At 50.4% G+C, this 25451-nt stretch overlaps 2 protein-coding genes across 4 annotated transcripts in view; both read left to right on the forward strand.

The window, feature by feature from the left end:
* The first annotated feature begins 27 nt into the window (after positions 1–27).
* CHEK2 (checkpoint kinase 2) lies at positions 28–18499 on the forward strand. Of its 2 annotated transcripts, none has more exons than XM_081892905.1 (14): positions 28–464; positions 1416–1540; positions 1776–1923; positions 4147–4240; positions 4547–4655; positions 5446–5499; positions 6488–6549; positions 7167–7266; positions 12529–12615; positions 13031–13194; positions 13587–13702; positions 15313–15398; positions 17367–17447; positions 18322–18499. In XM_081892905.1, the coding sequence occupies exons 1-14, from the start codon at positions 209–211 to the stop codon at positions 18403–18405; spliced, it is 1566 nt and encodes a 521-aa protein (XP_081749031.1). In that variant the 5' UTR covers positions 28–208; the 3' UTR covers positions 18406–18499. The 2 variants fall into 2 exon arrangements, with proteins under 2 accessions (XP_081749031.1, XP_081749030.1); XM_081892904.1 differs by having other exon boundaries at positions 163–464; positions 5443–5499.
* Positions 18500–18710: 211 nt separating this feature from the next.
* The window catches only part of TTC28 (tetratricopeptide repeat domain 28), a 132294-nt gene continuing 125553 nt past the window's right edge, over positions 18711–25451 (forward strand). For both annotated transcript variants that reach the window (XM_081892871.1, XM_081892872.1), the window contains exons 1-2: positions 18711–18904; positions 21653–21931. In XM_081892871.1, the coding sequence (XP_081748997.1) occupies positions 18818–18904; positions 21653–21931 (366 nt within the window). In that variant the 5' untranslated portion in view covers positions 18711–18817. The remainder of the gene's footprint in view (positions 18905–21652; positions 21932–25451) is intronic.

A 25451-nucleotide genomic window follows, 5' to 3' on the forward strand; every position in this document is an offset into this window, starting at 1 on the left:
GTTGGCTCAGGCTCGTGACGTAGGCCTCCGGGGGCGGGGCTGCCGAAAAGGCGGGAGGGAGCCGCCAGGTGCGCCGCCGGGGCCGCGTCTCCTCGCCGGGAGGGTCGCTGCGGAGAAGGCCTGGGCCGGAGGAAAGCGCCCCTGCCCGGCGCTCGCTGCCCCTCGCTCTGCCGCGTCGGCCGGCAGCTCCTTCTCCCGGGAAGCCGCCATGTCCCACCAGGAGCCCGGAAGCGCCTCCCAGCCGCCGCCGCCTCCTCGCCCGCCGGCGGAAGGCTCCAGCAGCTCCAGCGGCACCCCGGGCGCCAGCCAGTCGTCGTCCAGCTCCGGCACCCTCAGCTCCCTGGACACGCTGCCCACGCAGGACCTGCCGCCCATCCCCGAGGACCCGGAGCCCGGCCCGCAGGAGCCCTCGCCGCAGCCCTGGGGCCGCCTCTTCAGCCTGGCCAGGGGCTTCCCCAGCTGCGGTGCGTCGGCAGGCGGCCCTCTCGCGCCGGCTCCCCTGCGCGGCCTTCAGACCAGAGGAAGGGTCCTCTGCCCAAATCAAGCACAGCATATAGTGCGTCTTCAGGCTCGGGAAAATACGCTGCTGTTGCCTCTTCAGAATCACAGCTGGGTGGAGGGAAGAGCAGGCGCAGGCAGACTGGCCCTCCAACTCCCTGACCACTGTTAGCTAGGGATGAGTTGTAGTCCCAAAACATCTGGAGGGCCGAGTTTGCCTGTGCCTGTTCTAGAGGTGCCTTTGCTCTAAGGGAGATCCGCCGTGGCAGCCAGAGAGCCTGTTCCTTTACACCAGGTGGGAAAACTCAGTGCAGCCAGCATCCTCCGCTCTGGAGTTCCAGAAGAACCAGATCCAACTGGGATATTGCTGGTCCAGCTGGGATGTGATCTTGTACCCTTTTCTTTTATATGAGCACTCGGGAATAAGGCTCCCAGCCCAGCTACTTGCTAAGGCGGTTCCTTGTGTTAGAAGGAAAAGGTATCGGGAATTCATCTACATCTTGGCCAAACTGCAGCAATTCTGGTCTTCCTCTATATTTGAACTGCTGTTCATTATTTTCAGCAGTTCACTATACTTTTTGCTTCCTTCTTTGTCTCTTTGGATGATTCCTCATTATCAGGGACAGGGGTTTTGCTGGGAATCACCTTTTCCTTCTGTTAATACCGTTCTGGTCTTTGATGCCAGCAGACAATTGCCCTTCTGGTGAATAAAAGTAAAAGGAGAGCTTGTTTATAAACCCATGTCAGATAAATCTCTGGTAGGTTTTAATTTCTCAAAGCTTTTTGATTCAGATGGGGAGATGCCTACTATGCTTGAGCCTCCTTTGCTCTTCTCAGACCCGCAAGAGGATGCAGGTGTGTTTTCCACATGCTGTTTCCTTACTTGGGTTTTGTGCTCTTCTTTTTCCCCACCCTAGACTGCGTGAAAAATGAGTACTGGTTTGGGAGAGACCCAAGTTGCGACTACAGTTTTGCTAAGCTGAATCTGACGGAGACAGAGCTCTATAAACAGTACAGCAAAAGGCACTTCCGCATCTTCAGAGTAAGTACTGCAGAGATTCCTTCTTGCTTTCTGCTCTGGGCAACAAGTTCCACTTTGAGGAAGTTTTCTGGTGGCAGTGAATGGGTGTGCCTGGGTTGTGTGCCCTTCTGGCTTGCAAGGTTTATGTGGGGCTCTTTCTGCAGAATTTGAACCCTTCCTATTTCCTCGCTTGTGATTCTGCTGTGAGGGAGACCCTGCCAAGTGGACTCTCCTAGCTCACTGTCCTTCCTCCAAGGAACCAGGGCCCGGAAGCTGCCATGTGGCCTATATTGAAGACCAAAGTGCCAATGGGACTTTCATCAATGGAAAGCTCCTTGGGAAGAGCAAGAAGCTTCCCTTGGCAAATGTTGCTGAAATCTCGCTCTCCCTGCCCCACAACAAAGGTAAGATTCCTTGCAAACTCCCTGGCTTACAGGGGCATTTTGGGTAGTGAGTGTAATCCAGTTTTCAACCTTCATGGTTTTATAGTGACACAGCTTGATGAAATAGTGTCAAAATTAACCCTGAATGTAATGTAAGAGGCAGTCTGTATCAGAAGAAACGGCTCGCTCTCTGTGGGTGATAATCTCCCTCTACTCCTATTCCCCAGTGGCTGCTGTTCAGAGTGACGCACTTGGAGCTGTTGTGTGGTAGTGCACAGGTAGACAACGAAATTTGTTGGCCCAACATGTAGGGATGGACACTATCTTGGATGGTTGTTGTTTTTCTAACTGATTTTTAATTTCAAGTAAGAAAAAAAACCCATACAAAGAAAGCAGTTTAGTAGTAGTACAGGAAGGAAATAAAAACAGCGTCTGATGGTTGTAGTTTTAGACCTTTAAATAAAGGCAATCCAATGAAAGTGTCTCTCCATAAGTCCAGTCCCTGCCTATTGATATTCCTTTTGTGACATAATTAATTTGTCCAGAAGCACAATGTCACATATTTGCGAAATCCAGGCTTCAAAAAGATTTGCATTTGCAGTTTTCCCATATTTTTGTGATCACTAATCTAGCTGCAGTTCATAAATTGAGGATGAGGTCTTTATTGGTTATGTTCTTAAACTGAGGGGTAAAATAAGATAGGAAGGCCAATTTGGGGTCTTATAGTAGTGATTGTCCCATTGTTTGATTAATTGTTTGAAAAACTTTCCCCAAGGGAAATTTTTTTGGGCAGAACCACCACATGTGCACTAGATAGCCAGGTAAGTTGCATTCCCACCAGCAAAAGTTGGATGTGTTATAATTAATTCTGTATAATCTAGCTGTATGTAGCATCAATGTGCTATCTTAAAAGCATGTTATTGAGTTCTAATTGAGATAGATCCACATGGTAGTTTATTCCAAATTTGTTCCTCTAATTCTTCTTCAAAATCTTTCCCCCATTTTAGTCTTAATGAAGTGAGAGGAAGAGTAGCCAATTGTGTGTGGATTTTATTTTATTTTACTTTTTATTCAATAAGAAACTTTATTGTTATTACTGTATTGTCATTTTCATAAGGTAAAGGTAAAGGTACCCCTGCCCGTACGGGCCAGTCTTGACAGACTCTGGGGTTGTGCGCCCATCTCACTTAAGAGGCCAGGGGCCAGCGCTGTCCGGAGACACTTCCGGGTCAAAGCTGCATCTGGCGAGCCAGAGCCGCACACGGAAACGCCGTTTACCTTCCCGCTGGTAAGCGGTCCCTATTTATCTACTTGCACCCGGAGGTGCTTTCGAACTGCTAGGTTGGCAGGCGCTGGGACCGAGCAGCGAGAGCGCACCTCGCCGCAGGGATTCGAACCGCCGACCTTTCGATCGGCAAGTCCTAGGCACTGAGGCTTTAACCCACAGCGCCACCTGCGTCCCTGTCATTTTCATACAGAATGGTTATTGACATAAGCACATACAAAATGCAGTAAGAATGATGAATGTAAAAATACAAGTAGAAAAATAAAATGAGAATACATAGGGGAGGGGATAACTGGGAGACAACTGAGAGTGCAACGCCGCGTACACTTATCACATATAAGAAGAAAAAGGTGAGTCAAATTATGTGTGAGGATTTTCTATAGTTGGGAGAGATTCCCTTTCCCAGTGGGTTGGTTGAGTTGCGTAGTTGCTCAAAACTATTTAAGTCGTGTAATGCTTGAATCTTATATTTGGCTGATTTAGAAAATGTATAATCTGGTATATCTCTAATCAGCCACATCGTATATCTTCCAAAACAAAGGAGCAGTTGATTAGCTTGGCTGGTTTTAAAAGGGGAATAAGCAAATGCATTGAGGACAGGGCTGTCAATGGCTTTTAGTCATGATGGTTGTACTATCTCAAATATAATAATATCTGCTGGAGATCATGACCCAAAGAGGGTTGTTGCGCTCGTGTCTTGCTTATGGGGTTCCCATATTGCCCTCCACCTTCTGCAGTGAAGGCAGACTTTCCTGGTGTGTAGCAAAGCAATTTGGAAAGGGATCGCATTCTGTCAGCATTATTAGCATTGTTACATACACAAACACATTGTTCTTCTGATCTCTTCCATTATGTTTGGCCACAACACTGAGCACTGGAGATCAGGAAGAAAGTTGTATGTTTTCCTTGCAATAGTAGTTATTGGACTGGGACCTCCTCTCCTTCCTTTCGCTTTCCAGTATTTGTATTCTCTGACCTCATGGAAAGTGATCATCAGCTGGAGTATCCCAAGGAGCTCACAGACAAATATATCATATCAAAAACGTTGGGCACGTAAGTTAGAGTCTTTCTGCCTGCCTATCTTACATGTTTTCTGCAATGCCGTCTTTAGGGAAGACCACTGAGAGTTGCACCTGTGGGCCAGGGGTGGGGGAGTGGGCATCATGAGGTTTCAATGGTAGCCCTCAGTGGAGGTGAATCAGCCTCCTCAGTCTTTTGCTCCCACATCAGGGGATGAGAGAGGAGAGGACTGTCCTCTGAAGCTCTGTTTAAAACTGGGGCACTGCAGGCATTTCTTTCACAGTTTCACCATCTAAATGTTAGAACCCTAATCTTGAAGTAGCCTCCTTTTTCTGCTAGTGGTGCCTGTGGAGAGGTGAAGCTGGCCTTTGAAAGGGACACCTGTAAGAAAGTGGCCATAAAAATAATAAATAAACGGAGGTTTATGGCAGATGTTTTGCCGGAGAATGTAAGTATCTCTTTGTTTTTGTCCTCTGGGCAGGGAATTTTTGATGGAGGGAAATATTACCTTAGTAGCTTAGGTTGTCACCTGTGCTCTGTAGATGATTAAACATTGTTTGCTTTGACTGCTGCTGATTAAGATGATATATGCAAATTTATTTGTGCTAAACAAATTGTGGATAACTCACAATCTTAAATGACTCACATCTCAGTCCTAAACATATAGCATGGAAGAATCAGTGGAACTTTTGTGGCATGTGCTGAGGTTTGTGGCCCTAGTGGAATTTGTAAAGTTACCTGATTGTGCCTATGTGAGCTTTTGTTTCAAGAAAAGCATTGACTGGTTCAGCCTCCCCCAGGGTGCATGTTTTAGACTACAGTTCCCATCAGCCTCTGCCAGCAGGGCTGTGTTGCCTTTAGCTGATGGACATCTTTACCCAAAGCATCTAGAAGGCACCAGGTTGAGGAAGGCTGGCCTAGTTTCCTTTTCTGTCTCTCAAAACAATCTCCCTGATACAAATCAGGCGGTTCTACAACTCTGTGAAATTTCAAGGACTCTTCTGCCAGCTGAGCCGAGTGCCTTATGTCTGGCTTTCCTGCTTTTTTTGCTGCAGCAATGCAGGCTGTCTTCAGCACTTTTACTGAGGGCAGGAGGCTTGATGTTCTGTCAGTGTGTGAGCTTCCTTCTGTTTCGCTGTCCTCTTGCACCGTCAAACACCCTCAAGCTAAGCAGATGGGCTCATACTAAAGCTGTGCAAGTGACCTTTACGCTTTGATGTTCCATTGTCTAAAAGCAGGACAAGCCTTTTAATGTGGAAACGGAAGTGGAGATTCTGAAGAAGATTGACCATGTAAGTGGGCCCTTAAACCAGGCAGCTTTTAAAATTATTTTTACCTCCCCTCTTCTTCTCACTAAAGGCTAGGGCTGGGTGATATCTGGTTTTCAACTTCACAATATGTCACCAGCTAAACATTGTGATATCTTGATATGTTACAGTGTCTGAAATAAGCATGGAGCTGGTTTTCAACTTAGTGATATATCACCAGCTAAACATTGCAATATACTGATATATCATAATGTCTGAAATAAGGATGGAGCTATGTAGAGGCATTGGCTGGCTTCATGGTTGCTTCCACATTGTGATTTTTGCATGGCACACACGCACACTCATGATTAGCAATATATTGCCAGGTCAGAAATTATGAAACTGATATCATGATACGGACTTGAACTGGTTTTGGACGATATATCGATATATTGTCCAGCCCTACTAAAGACCTGACAGTGGTTCTAATTTATCTCATATGCAAGCCCATTCTCCCGGGGCAGATTCTGATGTCTGCAAAATGGAATCCACTGTGCCCAACAGGCAGAGTATTGTGGGGCTCAGCCTCAGAGGAACCTAAAGGTGTTCAGAAGCACAACAAAAATCTTAGGGGGGAAATCGCTTAAACGTGGGAGGAATTGAGGCCAGGGAATGGTGTTGGCTGACTGACTGTTGAAAGGCAGGGAGGAAAAGTAATTTAATTTGAAGTACCTTGGGAGAGGGCAACGCAGGCTGGAACGGTGAACAGCAACATACCATGCTGCAACAGTTTATTGCAGTTCCCACTTATTTTTTTACTCAGTGGAGTGTGGCGGTATATTTAGGTCCTATGGTGGAGATGTCATTCTTGCCCTTTGTCCTCACATTTGTAAGCATTTTCCTTTGAACTGAGAGTTCTGTGCTGTTCTTTGGCTTCAGGAAAAAAGAGCTGCTTTTGGAGGGTGTTGCTTTCTCCGAGAGCGGCTTTTTCCTAGCAAATGTTTGCATGTTTTCCTTTCCTTCCTTGCTACAGCCTTGCCTTATCAAGATAATAGACTTCTTTGAAGGAGAAGACTTTTACATTGTTTTGGAATTGTAAGTTATTCTTCTTTGTGCTCTTTGGGGCAGAGGGAGCGGTTTTGTGCCTCAGGTCTGTGAGTGGCAGTGTCTAAAATGAGCAGTTCAATGTGGCTATAATTAAAGAAGAAGAAACCTCAGGTGATGACTGCTGGAAAGAGAAGCTAAGGAGATGGAATGGATGGACAATCTAGGCAGCCTTTCTCAGGGGCTGGATTTGTATTGGAACCAGCCCTCTTCCTCCTCGTTCAGCTGTTGTTCAGACTGTTCCATGTTTAGTGCTCAAAATAATCCCTGTGTGTAGAGGTTCTCATCTCAGAGACAACCGTGCTCACTTGATGAAGGAGGTTCTTGATCACAAACAAGCCTCTTAGGCTCCAGGCTGCTTCAGAATTTTTCTTGTCATTTTGGAAGATATCCTTGGTCATAGAGATTTCAGAATACAAAGACTGTCTCTCCCCTTGGCTTCCTTGCTAGTGTTTGGCTAGTCTTGGAAAACTAATTCTAGATCTTTGCATGCTACACTGAAGAATTTTGTATCCAGTGATGAAAAATAGTTGCTACTTTCCATCATGAACACCATTTCCATTTTTATTTTGCCTTCAAACATGGGTTTACTCTGCTCTGTCTTTCAGGATGGAAGGTGGAGAGCTATTTGACAAGGTTCTGCGCCCAGCAAGACTGAGTGAAGCAACGTGCAAACTTTATTTTTATCAAATGCTTTTGGCTGTGCAGGTACCCCTTAACTCTGCAAAACTGGTTGTCTCCCGGTAATGTAGGGTGAGCTTGGCTTGATGACTGTTAATGTATTCACTGGTACAATCTGGAGTCTGCTTTGTTTGTTGCACCACATGGATGCAACAGCCTCTTTTGTTAAACCTTCTGATGAGCAAAGGCTGTTGTGTAGCTGCTTCAAAATATGGTTAACTAACCTTGCTGGACTGCAGTTCCCCTCATCCCTGACTATTGGCTGGCTAGGGATGATGGGAAGTGGGAGTCCAACCTGGAAGTCTACAGGTTAGCTGCCCCTGATGTAGCACATGGAAACATTTACTGCATAGACCATGCAATGTCTCTAAACAGAAGTGTACCTCTCTTCATCACTTGGAGAATTCACAGAAAGACATTATATCTCTGCACCCTGAGGAAGTGCCACAGCTCAGTGACAGAAAAGATAAGAGCAGTTTGCTGGATCAGGCTGGTGGACCATCTCGTCCAGCATCCTGTTCTCACAGAAGTCAACCAGATGCCTGGGGAAGCCAAGCATGACCCCAGCACAAGAGCCCACATTTCCTGCCTGCCTGCCTTGGACTGTGGAGGTGGAACATGGCCTTCAGGGCTAGAAGCCATTGCTCACCTTATTCTCCATGAAAGAGAGCCTTTAGTTTTATGCCACGACTGCTAAGCTTTCTCAAGAGTTTTTTTTATATTATTATTTAACAAAATTTATATACTGCTTGATTATAATAAAACCTTTAAGCACTTAAAAATACAATTATCAATAAGAGACAGTTAAAGCAGGTGTTTAAAAGCAACCAGAGTCTTGGACGAGGTCCTTTGTGACAAGCTTTGTGAAATTCCAAGTACACTTTGCCGGCTGGGTCACGTCTATAAGCTTGTTGACATTCTTAAAGAACACTAAAAGGTTAGCAAGACAGCATAGCAAAAACAGTAGCATAGCAAAACAATAGCATAACATAGCAAAACAATAGTAATTATAATGTACAAAGCCCCCATATTTCAATACAGTGGTACCTCGTTTTGAGTCCGCCCCATTTAGCATCCATTTCATGGAATGTCTGTGACAAACCTGGAAGTGCCAGAACGGGTTACTTTTGGGTTTGCTGCACACGCAGAAGCATAAAACCACTCCACGCATGTGCGCAGAGCGGCGCTTTGTCGAGCGTCCCTTTCGTCAAGCAGATCCCGGACTCAAAACGAGGTACCACTGTACTATAAATATAACAAGATTACATAAACAACATGCAGCATCCAATAGCAAAAATAACAAGGGAGCCTCATAGTTTCACCTTAGTCCTGGAAACACACTTCCCATGATGTTGCTCTCATCGGCTGGGTGAGGACTGCAGGGCCTGCTCCCTTCCAGGGCCTTCTCCAACTGGCCCAGGGGGCGTGGCCCAGGAACAAATTTTTGGAACAAACTTTTGGGGAAGTGTGGGAAGTGTTCTGCCATTGCTTCCCTGTTCCAGGTGGTTAATGTGCTTTAAAATGTCCTCAAGCAGTTGGTGGCAATTTAAATTTTTATTTCTTTATTTCCTTTTTTCCTTTGTTAGGGGTGGGTGGGTGGGATGTATAGTTGGTTGGGGATTAATTTTAGTATAATTGTACTCTTTTGTTGTTGTTTTATTGGTTCTTTATAGTTTGTGTTTTGTTTTTAAGGGGCGGGATCAGGGCTGCCTGGGAGTGGGGCCCCAGCCAACACGATGGCTGGGACTAGTTCCACAGGGGGGGAAGCACTGGGACATCCAATCTCGGTGATCATGGGCAGGAGGCGGAGGTACGCTAAGACCAGACCATGTCATTACCAAGGAGGCAGGTTTAGTCATTGTTTGAAGACTATCCCTGCCTCTGGGTCTGGCCTTGACCGGATGGATACTGGAATCAACAGGGGAAACCCACATGACCTGAAAGTGTTGCTGTGCAATGCCAGGTCAATGATGAATAAAACCACTGCCATCCACGACTTGATTGTGGATGGAGGATTTGACCTGGCATGTGTGACAGAGACCTGGTTGGAGGAAGCAGATGGGCCTGTCCTTGCCGCTGCTTGTCCACCAGGTTTCTCTTATGCACAGCAACCCAGGTCATGTGGGCGGGGAGGGGGGGTTGCAGTGATTTTTAGGAAGTCACTAGCTTGCACCTGGGATCCAGTTCTCTGAGTGCATGTTCTGGAAGTTGGGCAATAGGGGCAGTACAGGATTCCTTTTGGTGTACCGACCTCCCCGCTGCACCAAGGATTCCCTGTCCAAGCTGCTTCAGGTCGTGGCGGATTTTCTCCTGGAGACACCTAGTTTGGTTGTCCTAGGGGATTTTAACATCCATGCCGACACGACCTTACAAGGGGCAGCTCGGGACTTTGTGGAAAGCATGGCCTCCATGGGGCTGTCCCTGAATAAGTTTGGCCCAACTCATAGTCATGGACATGCCTTAGACCTGGTGTTCACCTCTAGTGACGTGGGTGATCTGACACTAAGTAAAAGTGAAACAAAAGAAGTGCCATGGTCAGATCACTTCCTGGTGCAACTGGACTTCTCCGCGACCCTTCCCCTCTGCAGGGAGGTGGGACCAATTCAGATGGTCTGCCCCCGCCACTTAATGGATCCAAATGGTTTCCAGAGAGTGGTAGGGGATGCTTTATCCCATGTGGATGGCCTTTCAGCTGATTCCTTGGTGGCCCGCTGGAATGCGGAGTTAACCAGGGCTATCGACTGTCTGGCTCCGAAGCGCCCTCTCTGATTGCATGGAACCCGGACAGCCCCATGGTTTTCTTCGGAGCTGAGGGCGATGAAACAATCGCTGAAACGGCTAGAGCGCCGGTGGCAGAAAACTCACTCCAAATCTGACCGGACACAGGTTAGAGCTCAACATCGAGCCTACCAAGTGGCGATAGCGACGGTGAAGATTTTCTTCGCCGCCTCTTTGCATCTGCAGAAAATAGTAGCAGGAGACTCTTTGAGGTGGTTCACAATTTAACGGAACCACCTTTACCACCAGGGCCTTGTAAAGACCCCAAGATCTCCTGCAACAATTTTGCAAAGTTTTTTGCAGATAAAATCACTCATATTCGGAAGGAGCTAGACACCACCATGGGAGCAGGGCTGGGGCGGGAGAGTGCTAGAGCTCTGTCTGGTCAAGTTGCATGGAATCAATTTCAATCCGTTACCCCCGAGGATGTGGACAGGCTGCTTGGACGCGTGAAACCAACCACCTGTCTCCTTGATCCTTGCCCATCCTGGTTAATAAAAGCAAACCGGGAAGGGCTGGGCGATGGGCTCTGCGGGGTGGTGAATGCTTCCCTCTGCGAGGGAACATTCCCAGATCCGCTGAAAGAGGCGGTCATTAAACCGCTTCTTAAAAAACCATCTTTAGACCTGGCCAGTATGGCCAACTATCGCCCAGTCTCAAATCTTCCATTCTTGGGCAAGGTGATTGAGCGCGTGGTTGCTGAACAACTCCAGGCACGCCTGGAGGATGCGGACCATTTGGATCCCTTCCAATCGGGATTCAGGCCTCACCATGGGACTGAAACTGCCTTGGTCGCGCTGGTTGATGATCTCCGGTGAGCTAGTGACAAAGGTGAGAGTTGTTTCCTGGCTCTGCTGGATCTCTCAGCGGCCTTTGATACAATCGACCATAACATCCTTCTGGACCGTCTAGAGGGGCTGGGAGCTGGGGGCGCTGTTATACAGTGGTTTTGCTCCTTCCTCCTGGGCCATGTTCAGAAAGTGGTGGTGGGGGATGAGTGTTCAGACCCCTGGGCCCTCACTTGTGGGGTGCCTCAGGGTTCCGTCCTCTCCCCCATGCTTTTTAACATCTATATGAAGCCGCTGGGAGAGATCATCAGGGGGTTTGGACTGGGTGTCCATCAATATGCAGATGAAAGCCCTCTCTTTCAAATCAGAACCAGTGAAGGCGGTGAAGGTCCTGTGTGAGTACCTGGAGGCGGTTGGAGGATGGATGGCGGCTAATGGATTGAAGTTGAATCCTGACAAGACAGAAGTACTGTTTTTGGGGGACGGGGCGGGCTGGTGTGGAGGACTCCCTGGTCCTGAATAGGGTAACTGTGCCCCTGAAGGACCAGGTGCGCAGCCTGGGAGTCATTTTGGACTCACAGCTGTCCATGGAGGCGCAGGTCAATTCTGTATCCAGGGCAGCTGTCTACCAACTCCACCTGGTACGCAGGCTGAGACCCTAATTGCCCGCGGACTGTCTCGCCAGAGTGGTGCATGCTCTAGTTATCTCCCGCTTGGACTACTGCAATGCGCTCTACGTGGGGCTACCTTTGAAGGTGACTCGGAAACTACAACTAATCCAGAATGCGGCAGCTAGACTGGTGACTGGGGGCGGCCGCCAAGACCACATAACACCGGTCTTGAAATACCTACATTAGCTCCTAGTACGTTTCCGAGCACAATTCAAAGTGCTGGTGTTGACCTTTAAAGCCCTAAACGGCCTCGGCCCAGTATACCTGAAGGAGCGTATCCACCCCCATCATTCTGCCCGGACGCTGAGGTCTAGCGCCGAGGGCCTTCTGGTAGTTCCCTCATTGCGAGAAGCAAAGCTACAGGGAACCAGGCAGAGGGCCTTCTCGGTAGTGGCGCCCGCCCTGTGGAACGCCCTCCCATCAGATGTCAAAGCGATAAATAACTACCTGACATTCAGCAGACATCTTAAGGCAGCCCTGTTCAGGGAAGTTTTTAACGTGTGATATTTTACTGTATTTTTGGTTTCTATGGAAGCCACCCAGAGTGGCTGGGGAAACCCAGCCAGATGGGCGGGGTACAAATAATAAATAATAATAATAATAATAATAATAATAATATTTAATAATAATAATAATAATAATTATTATTATTATTATTATTATTATTATTATTATTATTATTATCATCATCATCATCATGTTGTTTCCACTGTGGAATCCTCTTCAGATTTTTCTATTCGAGATTGGGAGTTCAAGGTTTATTTTCTTCAAGATCAGTTCTAAGCATTGAACTTGCAATGTAGACTTGTTATGTTGAATTGTTCTGCTACATTCTGGGCAATATAGAGCACACACCACACACACACACACAAAGTTGTCAGTTGTTTTTGTTTATGAAGTGCTTGTGGCTGTGCCTGTGAGGGGGGTTGACTAGGCATGGAAGGCAGGACATGGTACTCTAAAAGGAGCGGAGATGCCACTTGCAAAGGTGTGTGAGCCACAACAATCTGTTAATTGCATAATATTCTTTCTCTTTTTGGCGCTGTGCAAAGTATCTTCATGAAAAAGGCATTATTCACCGGGACCTGAAACTGGAGAATGTGCTGTTGTCATCTCCTGAGGCAAATTGCCTTATAAAGGTGAGCAGGAGTTGTCTAAGAATTCAACCCTCCCCTCCTCAATCCACATCATGTGCTTTAAACAAAGTTGCTCTGCGAGATGCTTTGACCCAGGTCTCTGATGTCGATGGCATTCCAGTGCATGCCACTCAGTTATCATGGAATGAAATATTTAAGACAGAGGCCATGAGTGCAGGGTGTGTTTGTGAAAGACCTTGTGACTCTGCTTGGTCTCCCAGGCCCTCTTTGTCTCTCCCTCTGCAAAATCTTGCCTTCCAAGGTTTTGCTTTGGAGACGAAACTATTGTCTAGCAGTTTTTTTACATACCTAGGCAAAGGTGGCTTGGGACACATGCAGACCTTCATTGCAAGAAGCAGGTTAAATGACTTCTGAAGTTTTGATCAATCTATTCTTGTTACTTTTCTTGTTGTACAAGATAACAGATTTTGGTCAATCCAAAATTCTTGGAGAAACATCCCTTATGAAAACATTATGCGGTACACCTGACTATCTTGCTCCCGAAGTTCAAAATTTTGCTGAGACAGGAGGTTATGGGCGCTCAGTGGACTGTTGGAGTCTGGGAGTCATTCTCTTTATTTGGTAAGAAGCCCAGGAAGGGTGACAAAGGTTTGTGTCCTCCCATAAAGTGTACCTGTTTGTGGGTGAAATTTTGAACATATTGACTTGAATACTTTTTATTTTTAATTTTTGTCTCTTGCCCTTCCATGGAGAACTAAGGCTGAATTCTGTGCAAGACTTACTTGGATGTGAGTTCATTAAAGTTAGTTTGACTTCTGCACATGTAGGCTCAAGCTTTAGTTGCCTGTTAACCTTGTAAGAATCCTGCAAGGCTGAGTGAGGGTTGCATTTCCAAGCGCTGTTGTCGCCATGGAGTTGAGCCTCCAATTCCCACTTCAGACATTGTCCCTCTGCCCCTCGTGGGTTTTTGGCTGCAGGGCTGCCATGTTTTTCTTCTTGTTTGTCTCAATTAGCCTCTCCGGATATCCACCCTTCTCTGATAAAAATGCTCGTCTGTCTCTGAGGGAGCAGATCGCCCAGGGAGAATACTACTACTGTGCAGAAATATGGCAGCATGTGTCAGAGGAGGGTAAGGCATTGGTGTGACCCTGCTTGACAGGACAGAGGTGTGTCTGTTGACCATAGAGGCACCAGCATTCCTTAAATGAGAGAGCTGTCTAAAAGACTTAAGCATCATTGTGACTCAAGCAGAAGGTTGGTGGTTCCAGCCTCTCCAGGAACAGCTGTGGGCAGGATTCCTGCATTGCATGGGGTTGGGAGGGATATCCTTTGAGATCCCTTCCAATTCTACAATGCTATTAGTTCCAGTTACAGATAGGTAGCCGTGTTGGTCTGCCATAGTCAAAACAAAAAAGGACCTCTTCCGAAGGCGGGCGGGGGGCAAAAGTCTTTGTCCCCCCTGCCTGCCTAACCGGGGGCTTTTAAATCGCCCCGGGACTGTCCGGGGCGATTTAAAAGCCCCCGGACGGCTTTTGAAGGCAGGCGGGACCTCTTCTGAAGGCAGTCCAGGACCTCTTCTGAAGGCTGGCGGGGGGCAAAAGTCTTTGCTCCCCCCTGCCTGCCTTCCCAGGAGAGCGGAAAACGCAGTGCTGCCTTCCCGCTCTCCCGGAAAGGCAGGCAGGGGGGACAAAGACATTTGTCCCCCGCCCGCCTTCGGAAGAGGTCCAGGACCTCTTCCGAAGACGGGCGGGGGGGCAAAAGTCTTTGTCCCCCCTGCCTGCCTAACCGGGGGCTTTTAAATCGCCCCGGGACAGCGGAGGAATGCTGCCGCCCGCCAGCATTTTAAGATCGCCCCGGACAGCGGAGAAGTCTCCGCTGTCCCGGGGCGATTTTAAAATGCAGGCGGGCGGCAGTGAAGCCTTCGCTGCCGCCCGCCAGCATTTTAAGATCGCCCCGGGACAGCGGAGAAGTCTCCGCTGTCCCGGGGGCTTTTAAAATGCTGGGGGACGGCAGAGAACCCTTCGCTGCCGCCCGCCAGCATTTTAAGATCTCCGCTGTCCGCTGGGAAGGCAGGCGGGGGGGGGAAGCAAAGACTTTCGCCCCCCGCCAGCCTTCAGAAGAGGTCGGGGGCGGTTTCCATAGGAACGCATTAATTGATTTTTAATGCATTCCTATGGGAAACCGTGCTTCGCAAGACGAAAAACTCGCAAGACGAAAAGACTTGCGGAACGAATTAATTTCGTCTTGCGAGGCACCACTGTATTCTGCATTCCAAAAAGATGTAGAAGTGAGTAAGTTGTAGGAGTGGAACAATATTTTCCCATGGGTTTGGAAATTTATGGGGTCCCTTGTTAACAGTCCTTTTTGGCCCCTGTAAGACTAACCGATTCAGGCTTTGTTCCTGTACATACTTATCACAGAGCAATCCCCTTGGAATTAAATGAAGCTTATGTTTGAGTAATGTACAGTTTCTTTGGCCTGAACCCACACTAGAAATTGTGACAGCAGGAGCCTCTTCTGAATATAGGTAAGGTACTTAAACATTGAGTACTAACTACAATGTTTATGTATCAGCTGTTCCTTTGCAAAGGAGGAGGACAGGGAGGGAGCCAGAACAGGTGGGGGCCACAGATGTTTTCTCCAAGCAAAGAAGCAGGTGTGGCAGGCTGGACTAGAGGGGCCATGAGGGTTTCATTCTGTTATTGCTGAACTACAGCACATTTTGCTTTGTTGTTTCAGCCTTTGACCTTGTGCAGAAGTTGCTAGTGGTGGATCCACGGAAGCGTCTTAAAATAGAAGAGGCTTTAGAACATCCCTGGCTTCAGGTATATGCTCACCTGAGCTGTCCTATCTAGGTAGAACAGGACAGGATGATTTTGTTCATTTGTTTTGTTGAAGATGTTTCTCAGCGGCCCCTCATAACAAAATGCATCACAATCCACAGTAGACCAGCCATATACAGTGGTGCCCCGCAAGACGAATGCCTCGCAAGACGAAAAACCCGCAAGACGAAAGGGTTTTTCGGTTTTTGCGACGCTTCGCTAGACGATTTTCCCTATGGGCTTGCTTCGCAATCTCTGGGGACCTCTTTTAAATGCTGGCGGACCTCCAGGACCTCTTCCGAAGGCGGGCGGGGGGCAAAAGTCTTTGTCCCCCCTGCCTGCCTAACCGGGGGCTTTTAAATCGCCCCCGGACGGCTTTTGAAGGCAGGCAGGGGGGAGCAAAGACTTTTGCCCCCCGCCAGCCTTCAGAAGAGGTCCAGGACCTCTTCCGAAGGCGGGCGGGGGGCAAAAGTCTTTGTCCCCCCCTGCCTGCCTAACCGGGGGCTTTTAAATCGCCCTGGGACTGTCCGGGGCGATTTAAAGCCCCCGGACGGCTTTTGAAGGCAGGCAGGGGGGAGCAAAGACTTTTGCCCCCCGCCAGCCTTCAGAAGAGGACCTCTTCTGAAGGCGGGCGGGGGGCAAAAGTCTTTGCTCCCCCCTGCCTGCCTTTCTGGGAGAGCAGGAAGGCAGCGCTGCCTTTTCCGCTCTCCCGGGAAGGCAGGCAGGGGGGAGCAAAGACTTTCGCCCCCCGCCGGCCTTCAGAAGAGGTCGGGGGACAGACTGTCCCCGGACCTGGTCTGAAGGCGGTTTCCATAGGAACGCATTAATTGATTTTTAATGCATTCCTATGGGAAACCGTGCTTCGCAAGACGAAAAACTCGCAAGATGAAAAGACTTGCGGAACGAATTAATTTCGTCTTGCGAGGCACCACTGTATCAGGCAGGACTTTAACAAGCATTGAAAGCCCTTATTTTGAAGTGGAGGTGGTTCCATTTGATGGGTGCCACAACTGAAAAGTCCCTTCTTCAAATTGTGACATGATAAGACCTGAACAGGCTGTGACAGCCAGGATGACCTCCTTCAACAGTTTTAGTGTATGGAATGGTCTGTATTGGACAAATACAGGTTCCAAGTTGTTATTTTTTTAAAATATATTTCTACCCCACCTTTTTACCTGACAGGACCCAAGGCAGCTTACAAATAAAAGCAATAATTGCTACAAACCTAGAAAAGTCAATAATTAAAAAAGCACTTAAACATTAATAGAATTAAAAGAATAAACATAAATGAAATCTATTTAAAACATACAAATAATTTTAATAAAACCAGCATGGCACCAGCCCTTTCACTAAAAGCAGTCAGTTCCCAAAAGCCTGTTGGAGCGAAAAGCTCTTTACCTGCTGATGGAGGGACATGTTCTTAGCGCTTTGTATGTCAATGAAAGACAGCAAATGGTCAGTGTGTGGAGTCTTCACAGGGACACCATGGCAGTGAAGATAATGCCTTGGCAATATGAATGGAGAAGGGGAGTTGGATGTATAGCCCCCTGAGGGGCAGGGGCTTGTACCTTTGGCCAAGGCCAAAGACCGCACTCCACCTTGTTTACGTTTCTGCTTGCTGAATCCTGCAGATAGATTTCCCTCTCTCTGAAATATAGTGGACTGGGGGTCCGTCTGCAACCTGAAAAGTGTCTGAGGCAGAAAATCCAAATAACTCCTCCCACTGTAGTGGGGAGGGAATTTACTAATAAACTGACAATTTGATGCCCTCCAATAGGTACCCCAGAATATGCTGCCTGCCTGAGGCTGGAGTCTGCTCCTTGCGCCCCCTCCATCCCGATTCTTGCCTCCCATTGCCTGCCTTGTGGCCCAGCCTCGTTCTTGGCTGCTTCACACTGTTAATCAACTGCTAGAATTATGCCACCCTATGATTTCATTTTAAATATATGTGCAAATACATATTCTCCACAGGATGAAAATATGAAGCACACTTTTCAACGGTTAATCACTCAAACTCAGGAGCCGGTGCCTGCATCAGAGGCCTCAACTTTGGTATCTATTTCTCATGACGGGTTGCTTGAAGAACTTGTGAATTGATTTTAGAAAACTTTGGGGGGATTTTCCTTTTTTTAAAATGGGAAAATAACTTAATTCAACACTGGCTTGTGCTCAAGCAAGCACAGGCATCTGGGAGCGCTGCTGCATGGTGCAAGGAGCCAGAGCCCTTGGGTCACCTGAGGCTTTGGGTAGGGGTTCTGACAGGTGAAGCCGTAGATAGACCACTGGAGGGCTTTGTGGGGGGAAGATGAAGAGTGAGGGGGGTGGTAGCCCCAAACAAAAATAGTGCAGTATAATGGCTTTGTATTACAGGAGTGCATTGACTACCCATGAAGGCACAAATACAATGGGCATTTAAAGAAGTAGAACAGAGTCCTACAACCGTATGCTAAAACCAGCCAAATCTATATGGAAGCAACATAAAATGGTCACCAGATATAAGATGGAATAAACTGAAGCAACTTTTCCAAAGCGGGTGGGAAATGGACTTCTCACTGAGGCTAAAAGTCCTCCAAATATTTTGGAATATTTGATAGGCGGTGTCTCTTTCAGAGCGGCTGGTCTGCTTGCTCTCTCTGTTTCATTTGATCCTCCTCTTCTAGATAATGCAGTCGCTTCTGGAGGCAGAGTGGTGCCTATAATGACGGGTTGTGCCAGTTCAGGGCCCCTGCCCAGCCACAGTTGGCAGCAATCCATGGTTTGCAAACCCACTTGGTTGCTGGTTTGCCTTGTGGACAGCAAACCATGTTTTCTCCAATCATACGAGGGGCTTTCTTAGGCACCACGGAGGGTCTGGAGCACTGCTGCACCCTTCCATGGCCTTGCAGCAGGAGGTTCCACAGGTTAACCCTCCTGCTTTCTTTTTCAGCCACCCACCAGCAGGAGGAAACGGCGCCACTCGCAGGAGCAGGCTGGTCCCTCCAAGGTGCAAAAAGTGAAGATGGCTTCTTAAGGGCTGTTTTTTTAAAAAGAAAATTTTATAAGTTTATGAAGTTCTTTTAAATTGTAGTACATGAATATTTTGGTAAATAAAAAGCTTTCTAAGACTAGCCTGACCTGGTTAATTGTGAAAAACTCCCACTGTGTATACCGTGCCTGCCCTACCTGGGGAAGGGGGGCGAGTGTAAGCGATCCCTTCCGACGTGCGCGCGTCGGTCCCTGTCCTGCCCCGGACTTTCTGCAACTTTTCGCCTGCAGTTGGAGGGAGCGGAGGAGGGGCGCGGCCGCCCCCGGCCCCCCCGGCGGGGCGGAGCAGCGCACAGCCCGAAGATGGCGCCGATGCCGCCGCTGGCGGGGCGGGCGCGGGGCGGCCGGCGGGCCGAGGGGGCGTCGCAGCCGCCGCGGTGAGCCGAAGCGGGGCCGCCATGGAGCCCGAGGCGCCGCGGAGCTTCAGGCGCTGGCGCCGAGGAGGCGGCGGCGAGCGGGATCCTCGCGGGCCCCTTCTAGCCGGGGTGAGCGCCGGGCGAAGCTGGAGGGACGGGGCGACGAAGCGGGGGCCGGATTCGGGCGCTGGGAGAGGAGCGGGTCGTCGGGCAGGCGGCGATTTCTGGCCGCGCCCAGCGCCACGTCCCGGCTGGATGGGGCTCCCGGGGCGGGCGGGCAGGCGGGCGCCGCCCCTTCGGCAGCCCCGACGTGCCTGGGGGCAGCCCCTGCCGGGAGGCGAGCACGCTCTCGAGGGCGCCCCGGGGGCCGCCGCCGCCCCCTGGCGCCCTGGCCGCTCCTTCGGGGCTGCCTCTCCGGCGCGCCGGGGTAAGGGCGCTCGGACAGCTTGGCTCGGGGGAACTAAAGGCGAAACTAAGCCAACTTGACGCGTGTGCGCTGAGGCAAGTTGGAGGGTTGGGTGATAGTTGCACACTGTGAGGTGGGCTTGTTTGTTAGCCCCTTGAGTATAAAAAGCCCCCCCCCCACTTCCAGTGTTTGTGCAGTTTTTATACAGATGGGTATGGATCTCTCTCCCCTCCCCTTCTGGCCTGCCTGCTTTCCGTTTCCTTGCCTTGCCTTTCCCTTGCAGGATGGGAGTTGTAGTCCAAAACATCTGGAGAGCTCCAGCTTGGCGGAGGCAGCTCCTGGTGTAACTGAGTTGAGCAGAGCAGAGTTTCCAGATCCAGGGAGCTGCCTTGCGCCAAACCAGGTCGTGGGCTCATCTCCTTTGGTAATGCACTTCCAGCTCCAGTGCCAGAGAAAGGCTTTTCACTCATCTGCTCCTTAATATAGGTGTGCATGAGTACACACACACACGCACGCACACACACACACTGGAGGCATCCAAGTTGCACAGTTTCAGCTATGCTTGCCCCACGAGAGCACACCCAGCACTCCCAGAGCTGTTGTGCTGCTCAGGCCTTGCTCCCTGGGGGTGGCTGCTCGGGGCCTGGTAGGGATGCTCTCTCCCCAGCACTCTTTGCCTTACAGAAGGCTGGCTGGCTGGCTGGCTGGCTGTGGGGTGGCTTCAGGGGTAACATGATTGCGCAGTTTTCGCATATATATGAAAAGCAGGGCTGGCTCAGGGAGGGTGTCCTGCAAGGAGGTCTGTATCAATGCCTTGGCACTAAAGTGGTTAATAAAGAGCTGGTTGAGAAAATGCTCTCTCCTTCCTGGGGTGAGAGGGGAGAAAGTGCCAGAAGCTGAAAATCCTGAAGAGTTGCTATTCAGCTTGTTTCACTTCACAGCGGGGGGGGGGGGCTCCCCCCTGAAGGAGACCATTTTATCCGGCATTGTCTTTGGGAGGCCTTTGGAGGAGCTGGGGCTGTGGATGCTCTTGAGTGGGAGCTGCAAGGGCACCAGGTGCCGGCCTGCCCTTTCTTACATGGGCCAATGATGAGCAGGTGAAGAGCAGCAAAGCTGTTGTTGCCTTGCTTGTTTTGCATCAAGTATGAAGGGATCCTGCTGTTCTTCCAGTCCTTACATGCAGCCCTAAGGGCTGAGCGTGAAGCTTCCTAGCGAGAGGGCAGATTTATTCCTTGCCTCCTAAATAAAAAGTAGTAGAATTAGTGCGGCCCATCAGGCAGCTGCAGGTTCCATACTAGTCAGCTGTCTCCATCGCTGGCTTAGACTGGCCTTGTGCAGACAGTACATTTTCCTTATTGGGTCCTGCTGCCAATTAGCAGTTACTCCAGGCCATTTGAGTTACTCCTAGGCTTTCTGAGATGCTTGCAGGAGCTGTGGCTTCTGTGCAAAGTGTCTCTGGGTCCCAGCACCTGACTTACGTTGGGCCAGCTGTCCTCATGCTGTCCACCTGATTCCACCAGGTACTGATGCCGGCAATGGGTGGGAAAGCAGGAGGAGACTGAATGATAGGAAGGAGGATGAATTATCCGCACGTTGGGACAGTTTGAAGCTAGCTTTGCTTACACCCCTTAAAGAAAAGGTACTGGAAGACAGTGATGCCTTCTTCAAGGAACACATTATCTCCTTGTAGATGATCTTCCTTCAGCAGCTTGTAGGCTTCTATCATAGCCATAAATGAGAGCTTGGCCTCGCGGATGCAGGAATGCCCCCAGCCTCAGAGTTTGCACCACTTCCAGTCCAACCTGTGTGTGCCAGTTTGCTTGCCCCTTAGCTTCCTTGACTTTGACTTTGCTAAAATGCGGGGGGTTGTTCTCGGGGAGTGTTACTGTGGCGTTGCAGAGAACATGTTTTGCCCTGACAGCTGACTACTTTCTCCTCCAAGAAAAGTATTTGTACTGCACTGGAAACGGATGAAAGGATGTTCAGTAAATAACTGAGGGTGGTGGGGTGGCAAGAAATAAGCATTACTATTCCTTGAATCAGCAGTTCTGATAAATGTAGGTAAGGGCTCCTTTCTGAGCAGCTACAGGGGAGGTCCGTTTGGGAGGAGGAAGACAGAGCATTTAATCCAAGTGCGTACAAAGCCACCACCCTCAGATGTGATCTGTGATGTGTGGCTAATCCCACTAGCCGGGGTTGGTTTTAGTATAGTGAAAGGATCTTCACTGTGGTTCCTAGGTCAGCCTCGGGGGAAGGTGAGGACCTTCTACTCTGCTGCTGCTGAGGACTTGGCAGAGACTTTCACAGGGCCGGAGCACTGAATAATGAAAACCTGCAGTGACTTCGCAGGGTGGAAGCCATTGTGTCTTTCCTATTACTAAACAGCATTTTAGTAAGTGCAGGAAGTGCTGCTTGTTCTAGCTGATAAATTGGATAAATGCCTCCTCCTCCTCCTCCCTGTCTATTTGCAGATTTCTCTGTTTGGGTTGAAGCGCTTTGAGAGCAGAAGCCCTGATGGCCCCGTGCTGAGCAAGGCCGAGTTTGTTGAGAAGGTGCGCCAGAGCAACCAGGCCTGCCACGAGGGCAACTTCCACAAGGCCATTGTGCTCTACAGTGAAGCTCTGGCCGTCGATCCTCAGAACTGCATCCTGTACAGCAACCGCTCAGCAGCGTACATGAAGACGCAGCAGTACGACCAAGCCCTCGATGACGCCATCCAGGCACGCCTCCTGAACCCCAAGTGGCCAAAGGTAGGCCCCCTGACGTGCTCTCGCCTGTGGGTCCACCCGGCCTGTGCAGCAGAGCGTCCGCCCAACTGGGCACCTAAGGCTCCTGCAGCAAAGGTCTGTGAGAGCCAGATGCCTTCCCTGGCTTGCTGCCTTCTGCCAGAGGGAGAGAGCAGGGCTGTGTGCTCTGCCCAGGGGTGAGGGAGGGTGGCTCCTCACCTTCTCTGGCCCCTGTAATTTTCATTTATTTATTCATTTTGTATACCGCCCTTGATCTGAAGATCTCGGGGTGTTCACAGCATAAAAATACAAGATAAAAACACAAAACTCAATAGAAACAGGAACAAGAGCAAAACAAACCGATAAACCTACCTTCCACAAACACATTTAAAAGGATACAGGATGTTGTTCAGCCAAAGGTCTGGCTGAAGAGGAAGGTTTTTGCCTGGCACCTTTCCCTCTGGCTTCTGAGGTTCCTGTGGATAGTTCCCATGCTTTTCCAAGTCCGGTCTGTATTTAGGACATTCACAACTATCTGCTAGTCCTTCTAAGAGTCACACTTGGTACGCTTTCCATCAGGCTCCTGGGCGTGCTGCTCTCCAAAAAGTTTCCATTACTCGGCTTGCTGAGCTAGTTGTTTGCCTTCAGGCCTTGGGGGAAGGGCCCTCACCTCCCCCGCCCCCGCATTGCAGAGTCTTGCGAAGGGGACTGCGCTATGTGTGCATGGTCATGACTAACGTGTACAGTGGTGCCCCGCAAAACGAACGCCTCGCAAGACGAAAAACCCGCTAGACGAAAGGGTTTTCCGTTTTGGAGGCGCTTCGCAAAACGAATTTCCCTATGGGCTTCCTTTGCAAGACGAAAGCCCATAGGGAAATCTCCGGGACAGCGGGGAAGCGCAGCGCGTCTTCCCCACTGTCCTCAGACCTCCTCCGAAGGCTGGCGGGGGGGGCGGAGAGACCTCCTCCCCCCGCCAGCCTTCGGAAGGCTGCTCCGAAGGCTGGCGGTGGGGCGGAGAGCCCTTCTCCCCCCGCCAGGCTTCAGATGGCTGTCCTGAAGACTTGCAGTGGGAGGAGGGTTTTCCTTTCCACCGCCAACATTCAGAATGCTGTTCTGAATGTTGGTGGTGGGGAGGAAAAACCCTCCTCCCACCGCCAGCCCCGGGAACAGAGGAGAAGCGCTGCGCGCCTTCCCCTCTGTTCCCGTACCTGTCCGAAGGCTGGCGGTGGGGCGGAGAGACCTCCTCCCGCCGTCAGCCTTCGGAAGGCTGCTCCGAAGGCTGGCGGCGGGAGGAGGTCTCTCCACCCCACCGCCAGCCTTCGGAAGGCTGCTCCGAAGGCGGGCGGTGGGGCGGAGAGACCTTCTCCCCGCGCCAGCCTTCGGAAGGCTGTCCTGAAGACTTGCGGTGGGGGGAGGGTTTTCCTTCCCACCGCCAACATTCAGAATGCTGTTCTGAATGTTGGCGGTGGGGAGGAAAAACCCTCCTCCCACCGCAAGCCCCGGGAACAGAGGAGAAGCGCTGCGCGCCTTCCCCTCTGTTCCCGTACCTGTCCGAAGGCTGGCGGTGGGGCGGAGAGACCTCCTCCGGCCGTCAGCCTTCGGAAGGCTGCTCCGAAGGCTGGCGGTGGGAGGAGGTCTCTCCACCCTACCGCGAGCCTTCGGAAGGCTGCTCCGAAGGCGGGCGGAGGGAGGAGGTCTCTCCGCCCCACCGGCAGCCTTTGGAAGGCTGCTCCGAAGGCGGGCGGTGGGGCGGAGAGACCTTCTCCCCGCGCCAGCCTTCGGAAGGCTGTCCTGAAGACTTGCGGTGGGGGGAGGGTTTTCCTTCCCACCGCCAACATTCAGAATGCTGTTCTGAATGTTGGCGGTGGGGAGGAAAAACCCTCCTCCCACCGCAAGCCCCAGGAACAGAGGAGAAGCGCTGTGCGCCTTCCCCTCTGTTCCCATACCTGTCCGAAGGCTGGCGGTGGGGAGAAAAGCCCTTCTCCGCACCGCCAGCCTGGCAAGCGGTCTCCATAGGAACGCATTAATTGATTTTTAATGCATTCCTATGGGAAACCGTGCTTCGCAAGACGAAAAACTCGCAAGAAGAAAAAACTTGCGGGACGAATTAATTTCGTCTTGCGAGGCACCACTGTACATGGAATTCTATTTAGCTGCTGAATGAAGAAGCCATTTCTCCACTTCCTGGGCTCTTAGGTTATGCTGCCTTTCTGCTCACCATGTGGAACTTGGGCCCCTGAGGGTCCTGCTCCTGCTCGTGGGGGTCAGCCAGGCCCACAGTGGGCAAGGGCTCCCCCCTCTAGCCATTCCTCTCCCTTGCTCTCCCTTCCAGCCCCTACAAAGCATGGCGCCAAGGGGGCTCACTGCCAGGTTGAGCTCTTGATCAGAGAGACCTTGCTCTGGTTTCCATTTCCTTGCTCTAGACACACATGCAGATTTGTGCTGTTGCTTTGAATGAACAGCAGTAGTCAAAAATGAAGTGAGATTACCCTTGTCTTTACCCAGCAATTAACACGGACACCTGGGTGCACGGGGCCTGCCTTTCTCTCTCTTGACTTTGCTGCCTACGGAGCCTTCCCATTCCTCCCTAGCCTGCTGGCTCTGACTCCCTGGCCACCATCGTCCTTCTTCATGGCTGGGTGGGGGAATGCAAGCATTTATCTTGTGGCTCCCGTGCCTCTGTGACCCCCTCCAGTACCCAGAACCCAGCATCTCCCGGCGCCTGCCCTGGTGGCTCCTGAAGCAGGGAGGATAGGTAGGAAAGGCTCAGGCCATGTGTGAAATGGGTTTCTGGGTGCAAGTGGAATCTCCTCAGCCCCACTCTTCTGACCTCTTTGGATGGCCTGCTACAGGAATCACAATTTTGTTCTCTCCCCTTCCCCCTAAAAGTTGGATGTTCTGAGCTCCTAAAAGGAGCCCCCTTGGCCCAAAAGCACAGGATAAGGACAGTATCTTGACAACCATGTGTAGTTGCCCTATAAAAAGCAAGTGAACGAAGCCTGGCCATTCTGGAATAAATGCCTGGTGTGGACTCTCCCATGCCGTCAGCTGCTTTGCAAGGCTGGGGCATCTCTCTTGCTCTGGCGGGCATTGGAATTTGTCCCGGGTGGATTGTGATGCCTTCATAGTGGGACGAAACACAACGAGGGTTTTCTCGGCTTCAGATTTTGCTCCAGAGGCAGCGAGGAACGTTGTGTTAGGAGGACTCCTCCTCCGTCCGCCAATCCACCCGCCCTGCCTGCCTTGAGCTGCCAGCACGAGCTGTGAAAGGGCCAGTGCGTGGCAAGAAGCAGCCTGCCTTCCTCTTGGACCAGAGGCTCTTCACCCCTGAGGCCGCTGTGCAAGAGAGGCAGCCTCTCTTTCCTTGGCTGCATGTGTGGCTGCGTGCCCAGGGCTGCTGAGCAGAGAAGCCCCGGACGGGCTCTTCTTAGCTCTCTCTCTGGAGAAAGCAAGGGCAATTTATTTCTGCCATAGGTTGGGGGGGGGGCGGCGGCTTTTGCTTCCTTTCTATTTTGCTCTTGAAGGAAATGGCAGGTTTCCCATA

Source organism: Podarcis melisellensis, assembly GCF_964234715.1.
Source record: "Podarcis melisellensis genome assembly, chromosome: 16".
NCBI classification, from domain to species: domain Eukaryota; kingdom Metazoa; phylum Chordata; class Lepidosauria; order Squamata; family Lacertidae; genus Podarcis; species Podarcis melisellensis.

Coding starts and splice junctions, on each gene's coding strand:
- CHEK2 (XM_081892904.1), top strand. CDS start 209: ATGTCCCACCAGGAGCCCGGAAGCGCCTCCCAGCCGCCGCCGCCTCCT. Junction 6,550..7,166: donor TTTTACATTGTTTTGGAATT/GTAAGTTATTCT, acceptor TCTGTCTTTCAG/GATGGAAGGTGGAGAGCTAT. Junction 17,448..18,321: donor CATCAGAGGCCTCAACTTTG/GTATCTATTTCT, acceptor TTTCTTTTTCAG/CCACCCACCAGCAGGAGGAA.